This window comes from Oratosquilla oratoria, chromosome 13 (assembly GCF_046742065.1).
Source record: "Oratosquilla oratoria isolate Oo_2021 chromosome 13, ASM4674206v1, whole genome shotgun sequence".
Classification (NCBI taxonomy): Eukaryota; Metazoa; Arthropoda; class Malacostraca; order Stomatopoda; family Squillidae; genus Oratosquilla; species Oratosquilla oratoria.
In genome coordinates this window covers 13,176,937-13,186,814 of record NC_134789.1, presented here as the reverse complement: position 1 = coordinate 13,186,814, position 9,878 = coordinate 13,176,937, and the positions used below count along the sequence as shown (strand labels likewise).

Sequence of the window (9,878 nt, the reverse complement as noted above, 5' to 3'; positions counted from 1 at the left end):
TTTAGATATTTATATTTTCAGTTGCACGAACGTATGCGTCATCAATCATCATTCTGAAGACACGTGCAATGAATTAAAAGTATATGTAGAAAAGTTATATAATATTGGGGATATAAGCACATGTATGTATGTATGTATGTATGTATGTATGTATGTATGTATGTATGTATGTATGTATATATATGATATATGGAAATATTTATACATATGTATTATACATATATATATATATATATATATATTTATGTATGTATATATATATGTATATATATATATATATATATAATACAAATATTTTATATATATATATGTATATATATATATATATGTGTGTGTGTGTGTGTGTGTGTGTGTGTGTGTGTGTGTGTGTGTGTGTGTGTGTGTGTGTGTGTGTGTGTGTGTGTGTGTGTGTGTTCGGTCTGTGTGTGTGTGTATGTCTGTGTGTGGGCGTATGTATCGTAAAAATGTTATATAAAATTCATCTTCACACACAGCATACATAGGTTTATTCTTTCATGTATACGTTTAATTTTTTATATACACGGTATTACAAATGTGTACATATATATGTATATATGAAGCTATATGCATGTGTATTTAAGTATATATGAAGTTATATACATTTGTATATATATACATATATATATATATATATATATATATATATATATATATATATCCATATGTATAATGTAGCATGTATAAGTACATATACAGGCATACACACGCACACACACGCACACACGCACACACACACACACACACACACACACACACACACACACACACACACATATATATATATATATATATATATATATATATATCCATATGTATATTGTAGCATGTATACGTACATATACAGGCATATATATGTATATATAATACATATATATATATATATATATGTATATATATCCATATGTATAACGTACCATGTATACGTACATATACAGGCACACACATATATATATACATATATGTATATAAATATTTATGTATGTGCACACACAAACACAAACACACGCATACATATATATATATACATATACATATATATATATATATATATATATATATATACATGAATTCAGACATTCAGAAATGCATATATGAATGTGTATAGTAGCGCACGTGCACGCGCGTATGTGTGTGTATGTGTTTGTTTCCACATATGTGTGTGTATATATGTGTGTGTACGCATGCATGTATGTGTATAGATGTGTGTGCGTATGTGTGCCCGTGCGTTTGAGTGTGTTCGTGTGTACTTATTTGTCTTCGTAAATGTGTCTATGCATATTGATATATGATGTACATGTATGCATGTTTACATGTATGTATCTATGGACGAATGTATACACAGTACATACGTACATGTCTAGTCAACTTAAATTTCACACTACAATCAACAGTTTTACTTATGAATGGGAATTATTTATGTAAATATATTTGATTCTGTTTACATACATTAATTTCACATCTCCTTATTTCAACATACATTCTAATAAATGTAAAGAGAAATCTATGAATACGATTTGTAGATATGAGCAGAGTTGGGTTTTCATATACAAGCGGTATTAAATCAATGCATTTATATATAAGTATAGTATTGGTAAAATATCAACAGTTACATATAAAACAAAAAAGAAGTCTTAGAATCAACAGTAATACAATAATTTCAAGGACAAGGATTATCTATTACTTATTGCCCTAATATATCATGGTAGAAGTCTATGTTACATAACTACATTATTATTTTCCCCCTCCCTAGTAATGGAAGTCGATGTAAAAATAGCATTTTTCTTTCTTTCTCTCTCTTTCTTGGCGAGGTATCTACCCTATGCCACTATTTCTTCCTTCTACCCTCTAGAGCTCGTCAATGTCCTTCCAGATCATCTCAACCAATCAGAACAAACGTAGTGCAAGGACGAGGATGTGATTGGCCCTGCAGTCCTCTTTGGCGTTGTCCAGCTGCTTGTCCGTATTGACGGTCGCCTCGCGAGGCGCCACGCTCCTGTGGCACTCAGAGTCAGAGGAGCGTCTTTCGTGATGGTACTGCTGTCGCTGCTGCTGGAGGCGGTGGTGTTGCTCGCGATGAGAGTGAGCGGCGAGGAGGGGGAGCGCCCTGAGGGCGAGGTCAAGGCGCTGGCCAGAGCCGTGACGACGGAAGCGCTGAAGACGAGGAGGAGGAGGTGCTGGGTCGTCTGGAAGACGCTCCTGGCTCCGGATTTGCGTCGCTGGATCGCTGCCGTGTTGTCGCCTGGTGAAGTGGAAAAAAGAGAAAATCTGGATTAACGAATAAAGTCATAATGTTCTTCGTTCAAATTTATGTTGAGAAGGCGTTCATACATTAATGTAGGAGGACACATACCTACACACTTGCATACATGTGTTCATGCATTCAGAAATACTTATATACTGTACATGCATACTTAGGTATATGCCTTTGCATGTATATAATATATATATATATATATATATATATATATATATATACAGTATATATATATATATATGTATATATATGTATATATATATATATATATATGTATATATATAAATAAATGAAGCGGCCTTGCTGTGGATGTGCTGTGTCTTGCGACACTGCTTCTGACCCAGGGCGGTGGGCAGGGTGCACCCGTCATCCAGGAGGTGCTCAGATGAGAGGGAGGGTGGGAGGGGTGTGGAGTGTATTTAGGGATGAAATGGGTGGGAGTGTTTTTATGCCTTTCCCTTTTTGGCTACCTCCCTTGTAAGGGGGAAAAAGCCTTGGTATATGTATGTATGTATATATATATATATATATATATATATATGTGTGTGTGTGTGTGTGTGTGTGTGTGTGTGTGTGTGTGTGTGTGTGTGTGTGTGTGTGTGTGTGTGTGTGTGTGTGTGTGTGTGTGTGTGTGTAAGGTGTAAGACATCCTAAGTCTACTTCTAGACAAAGATCTCTCTCAGCCTCTTTCACGAGTCGCATAACTGTCAACCTATGCCGCGTCACTCATGCAAACTTCTCTCTCGTCCCTCTACCGTATTTACCCATGAACTCGCGACCCGACATAGAAAGGCTTATTCATTTACTCTCTCTTCTTTTTTTCGTGATTTCCAAAACGTAATGTTGGCGACAAAAGTAAATTTCAAAGTGATTCATATTGATAATGTTTCATATGAAAAACCAGAGGAAGTACAGCTCTTTCACTGAGATAAAGCCAATCCCCTTACCAAGTGATTTTTTTTTTACACGGAGATGAATAAAATCATCTGGTGACAGTAAAAACAAGAGAACAGAGTATCACCCGGTACGAAAGGAATTTAAAAATTCATTCATTTCCCCTTATCCCCCTCTCCTCTTCCCACCTCCATCTCCCCTTTCCCCATCCCCTTCTCGTCTCCCCATCCACCTCTTTCCTTCCCCATCCACCCCTCTCATCTCTCATCCACCTCTCTCATCTATCTCTTTCTTCCCCCATTCATCTCTCTCCCCCATCCATTTTCCCCCTCCCCCATCCACCACCTTCCTCCATCCACCTCTATCTCTATCACCCATCTCTCACCTTTTCCATCCAGTTCTCCCTCCCCATCCACCACTTTTCCCCCCATTCACCTCTTTCCTCCTCCCACATCCACTTGTCCCCTCCTCCATTCGCTCTTCCCCTTCCCCATCCACCACTGTTTCCCAATCCACCTCTCTCTCCACCACCCACCTCTCCCCCCCCATCCAGTTCTCCCTTCCGCTATCCACCTCTCTCCTCCTACATCCACTTCTTCCCTCCTCCATCCACTCTTCCCCTTCCCCATCCACCACTTCTCTCCTCTCCCACATCTACCTCTCCCCTCCCACATCCACCTCTCCCCTCCCTCTCCCCCCCCCCCGGCTTGCACTAATCCAATGTTATCTTAAAGCAGATCAATACAAACCACTGGATGTGTGCGCTATTAACTCGGAACTAAACATCGCCATCATATGAATCGTATTATCTCAAAAGGTCAATAGGTGAGTGTTTACTCAGCACGATCAGAGCGGTACTTTGGCTTTGCAAATGGGACAAAATGGGCCTAATGTCCGATGGGCGTAAGGCTCACATTTGCACAAGCCGCACGTTTATGACAATGAGAGGGAAGGCAATATAACAAATAGCATAACCAATTAGATCGTATATTCAAAAGAGGTGTTTTTGAATAATCTCTGGTGACATTTAGTCCCCCGAGGGGAAGTGTAGGCCTTTGCTCTAGCTCTCGCCAGGTGATTCACCATGGTCTTTGGATCACGTGTTGGACTCGTGATCGACAGCTATTTCCCTCCCGGAAGAGAGCTCAGACCTCGTATATGACCGATCTATGGGTAATGCTGTGACCTTGCACGCACACACACACCCAACTCCCGGCCCACGAGAGTTGGAGTAACAACCCGCAGCGCAGCGATACTGAAATTATTTCAGCCCTGGGCGGTGATTTTATTCAGATGAAAACTCTCTCTGCAACAAGTGTTAAAACAGACAATATTTTCTATATCACTCTGAATATGTACATATTCTTTTTACAAATTGGTCTGGTAAAAACGCGCTAATGTGGAAGTGCCATGAATTTATATATGTTATATACATTGGCGGAACAGGAAGAAGGAAATATGTTTGCATGCAGTCGGGCGTACAAATTCTATTTATCTTTTTTCTATCTCTTTTTAATACTTGTGTGTTTATTTAATTAGTTGTGAGTTCATTTGTATATTAACTTTTCAATATTCAAGCAATGATTTATTTATTAATTTATCTATTTATTTTGGTTATATTTTTATCTATTTATGTAATTGTTTATTTGATTATTTATCTATATATTAGAATAATAATTTATTCATTTATTTTGGTCATACATTTTCTATCTGTTCATCTAATTGTTTATCTGATAATCTGTTTATTTATTTATATTCATTTATGTTACCTGTTGCTAATATCTCAATGATCAATACATGACGGTGAGATTATATGTAGGTTCGTGGTTGTTATCAAAATGCAGCAGCCGTAATTACATTGCTATAAAAAACCATATCTCATCACACAAATTCTCAATCATGCACAAATCTCCCGACAATATCTTATCACCCCGATGGCGCCACTAAATCACCATAGGTCAAAAGTCCGACGACAAGATGGAGGTTCACATCACAGTTGGGGCCCAGTCACACCAAGCTTACGACCAGTTTCCGATCACCGGCGACCAGGTGGTCACCGACCAGTTGCAGGTAGTCTTTGGAAGTCGCTGGTAGTTGGTGTTCAGTATCTACTAAACTCTCCCTCTCGTATTGCCATCTTTACATCCTCCCACCCAATTTTTTTCTAATATTCTTTCTGTTCCTTATTACTCACAACTTATAGCCTTTAAAAAATGAATTGTCAATTTCTCTACTTTTTATAAGGTCGCCGACCGATCGCTTGGTTTTTGGTCGAAGGTGGTCGGAAACAGGTCGTAAGTTTAGCAACCCTGATTGGCGTCACTGCCTTCAAGGAAGGAGAGACACGTGACTCGTTGTCGATCTCATCAGGACTAAAGCTCAGAGATAAATGCGCTCGTGCCTTCGGGAGGCGTTTGTAATGCAGTGTGTTTGATGTGATTGATGGCAAATGCAATAACTCGAGGCTTCATAGGGAGCTAATGAAATCCTTCGATAGATTGCTTGGTAAGGAATGAAATGTAACTACGGCGAGATGGATTGAAAGTGTGTGTGTGTATGTGTGTGTGTGTGTGTGTGTGTGTGTGTGTGTGTGTGTGTGTGTGTGTGTGTGTGTGTGTGTGTGTGTGTGTGTGCGAATGTGTGTGTCCGCATGAGTATGTGTGTGTGTGTGCGTTCGTGTGTATGCGTACGTACTTGCATATTTCAGTGTGTGCATTCATATATGTACGTAGTATTGAAAATTACTCCACTCTATGCAGACAAAATTTTCGTATTTTCCCCCAGAGTACTTTCTCTTTCGTTAACTTTTTGGTTTTCTGTAAATTATTTTAGTGTGTATATTCTCCTCTCATATAAGCAGTCCTGTCTTCTTTATGATTCTCCTGTTAGATTATTCAATTGAAAAAATATTTTTCTTAACAACCTGGACTTTCTTTTCCATGTTTATTGTATTGTCATCCGTCTCACTTTCACAACACAGACATCAGTTCAAACCTTTAACCGAGATATTTGTAAAGGAAAATATGAGGACCATTTCCAGGCATTGGGTTTCCAGGGTTTCCAGACAGATTTGAGGCAACATTTATAATGATAATTTTCATCATCATCATTTTATCATTATCATTATCATCATCTATTATTATTTTCATAATTATAATATTTATCATTATCAGGGTTTCTGTTCATTTTATGAACTGCTTCGACCCCAGAGAGCTCACTCTATCGCATACTAAACTATCTTTTCAATAGTTGATCCAGTTGGCTACCCACATCGTCATAACTAATGAGGAATAACAGTTGCTGCACCTCACTGGCGTTTGTATACGAGATGTGTTTTCCATCTCACTGTTTCCGTGTGAACAGAATGTGTAGTGTTGCTTTCATCCTTGCTGGCTTGTTCAGGTGCTGCTAAAGTAGATATTGTGTTGAATTAAACAGCCTTCTCCGCCAGATTCAAATTCTGTGTGTGCGTGTGTATGTGTGTGTGTTTGTGTATGTACGTGTGTGTGTGTGTATTCACTTGGTCTTAGGATCACGTGTTGGACTCGTGATCGACAGCTATTTCCCTCCTGGAAGAGAGCTCAGAGCTCGTAGGTCCGATCTATGGGTAATGCCATGACCTTACACACACACACACACCCAACTCCCCGCCCACGAGAGTCAGAGTAACGACCCGAAGCGCAGCTGTACCGAAATAATTTCGGCCCTGGGCAGGATTCGAACCAAGCACTACGCGCACCACCGTGCTAGTAGTTCATCGCTCTACCAACTGCGCCACCGTGTGTGTGTGTGTGTGTGTGTGTGTGTGTGTGTGTGTGTGTGTGTGTGTGTGTGTGTGTGTGTGTGTGTGTGTGTGTGTGTGTGTGTGTGAGTGTGTGTGTGTGCGTGTGTGTGTGCGTGTGATTCGTCATGGTCTTGGATCACGTGTTGGAATCGTGTTCGACAGCTGTTACTCTCCCGGATGAGAGCTCATGTTTGAGCTGACCTTACACACACACACGCACACACACACACACACACACACACACACACACACACACACACACACACACACACACACACACACACACACACACACACACACACACACACACACACACACTCAACTCCCCGCCCACGATAGTTAGCGTAACTGCTCGTAATGCAACGATACTGAAATTATTTCAGCCCTGCACGGGATTCGAGTAGTGGTTGCAAACGGTACCACTGTGCCGTCGAGACGTGCGTGTGTGCTCTACATGTGTGTATGTGTGTGTGTGTATATGTGTGTCTGTTTGTGTGTGTATATTTGTGTGTGTTTGTGTGTATGTATTTGTGTGTGTGTGTGTATTCACTTGGTCTTTGGATCACGTGTTGGACTCGTGATCGACAGCTATTTCCCTCCCGGAAGAGAGCTCAGAGCTCGTATGACCGATCTATGGGTAATGCTATGACCTTACACGCACACACACCCCCAACTCCCCACCCACGAGAGTTGGAGTAACGACTCGAAGCGCAGCGATACTGAAATAATTTCAGCCCTGGGCAGGATTCGAACCAGGTACCGCTGGCACCACCCGCGCCACCGAGTCGTGTATGTGTGTGTGCGTGTGTGTGTGTGTGTGTGTGTGTGTGTGTGTGTGTGTGTGTGTGTGTGTGTGTGTGTGTGTGTGTGTGTGTGTGTGTGTGTGTGTATGTGTTTATGCGTGTGTGTGTGTGTATGTGTTTATGTGTGTGCGTGTGTGTGTGTATGTGTGTGTGTTTGTGCGTGTGTGTGTACGTGTATGTGTGCATGCGTGTGTGTGTGTACATGCATGTGCGTGTACATGCGTGTGTGCGTGCATGCGTGCGTGTGCGTACACTTGTAATCGAACAAATCTGACTTTCCACCTTCTGTTTGCATATGTATAACTGTGTATTTGTGTGTATATGTGTGTGGGTGTGGGTGTGGGTGTGGGTGTGGGTGTGGGTGTGGGTGTGAGAGAGAAAGAGAGAGAGAGAGAGAGAGAGAGAGAGAGAGAGAGAGAGAGAGAGAGAGAGAAGGAAGATGTGAGGGAGATATGTTGAGCAGAGTGCCGTGAGAGAGGCGAGGAGAGGAATGGAGGAAAGCAGAAAGGGGGAAATGGATAGGATAAAGAACAAGACAAGGAGGAAGAATCGAGAGGGGAGTGTGTGTGTGTGTGTTTGTGTGTGTGTGTGTGTGTGTGTGTCTGTGTGTGTGTGTGTGTGTGTGTGTGTGTGTGTGTGTGTGTGTGTGTGTGTGTCTGTGTGTGTGTGTGCGTGTGCGCGCGCGTGCGTTGCAATCTAGTCCCTGCTGAACATCGTGTGACATATTCTGCCTCCGGCGATTTCTGTAAACCATATTGCAAATGGCGGAGGAGCCTTGGTTGTACAGGGCGTGTGCCCTTTATTCGTTTCATTTCTCCCCCCTTTTTTTTCATCTTATGGATTGTCCTTTTTCATCTTTATCTCCTCCGGCAGCTTCGCCTTCTAGTCGTACGCGACAGGATCGTCTTTATTTTCTGTGTTGACTTTTGCGACTTTTTTCCATTTCGTTTTCTTATTTCTACGACTACAGCCTTTCTCCTTTTCCTCCTCGTCCTCTTCTCCTTCCTCTTCCTCATCCCCTACCACCTCCTCCCCCTCTTCCTTTGTATCTCCCCCCTCCTCCCCTTCCTCCTATTCCTCCTCTTCCTCCTCTTTTTTTATTTCTCTCCTCATCCTCTTCCTTTTCTTTATCCATTTATTTCTACTTCCCGCCCTCCTCTTCTCATCTGCATCAACATTTCAATTACGACCATTGCAATACTTATTGTTATGGCCTTAGCCTCCACCGGTTTCTTCGTTGATAGCAAAAATAATAATAATATCAACCATTGTTCATATTGTAACTGTCCCTATATTGTGGTTTTTATTTTTTGTATCTTCTTGTTATCTATATCATTACTGATTCCATAATTAGCGTTAATTTTCTTTGTTGGCATTACTCATATAATCATTATTATTATTATTGTCATTTTATTTCTATTTTGATGACATAGAAATCAATGGACACTGTTTTATGGATGTTCCAGGTCTCAAGTGGCCATATGCCACTGACACTATTTACCTCTCACAAAAATTGAATTAGCTTTTGTTGTGACAAGAGACAAGTGACAAGAGACAAAGGACAATAGACAAGAGAAACATGATAAGAGACATGACAAGAGACGAGTGACAAGAGACGAGTGACAAGAGACGAGTGACAAGAAACGAGTGACAAGAAACGAGTGACAAGAGACGAGTGACGAGAGACGAGTGACAAGAGACACGTGGCAAGAGACACGTGACAAGAGACGAGTGACGAATGACGAGTGGTGAGTGACAAGTGACGAGTGACATGTGGCAAGTGACATGACGAGTGACACGTGACAGGAGACAAATGACAACACCCTCGGTAGTGTCAGGGGAATCTATTCAGGCAAGTCACTCGCGAACAAGTCTGTGTCACTACAGCTCACAGATCGCCGTCTGTCTGTCTTGTCAAATCACGAGGCTCCCCTCGTGCTCTTCACAGGAAATCGCTTGTCCGCCGTCCATACATGTTTCTATTTTCATGTTATCCTATTTTTTTTTTTTACATAATTTTCATTGTTTATTTATTTATTTGTTTATCTATTTGTAGCAGTCGGAAGTATTGTGATTACAATATCATATAAAGTATTTTTAATACTATGTGAATATGTGTAAG

At 41.0% G+C, this 9,878-nt stretch overlaps 1 protein-coding gene across 1 annotated transcript in view; it reads right to left on the bottom strand.

Annotated features, from left to right (window-relative positions):
* Window positions 1–1,127: 1,127 nt before the first annotated feature.
* The window catches only part of LOC143032116 (uncharacterized), a 602,542-nt gene continuing 593,791 nt past the window's right edge, over window positions 1,128–9,878 (bottom strand). Inside the window, exon 8 of the mRNA XM_076196569.1 lies at window positions 1,128–2,260. Coding sequence (XP_076052684.1) covers window positions 1,893–2,260 — 368 coding nt within the window. The 3' untranslated portion in view covers window positions 1,128–1,892. The remainder of the gene's footprint in view (window positions 2,261–9,878) is intronic.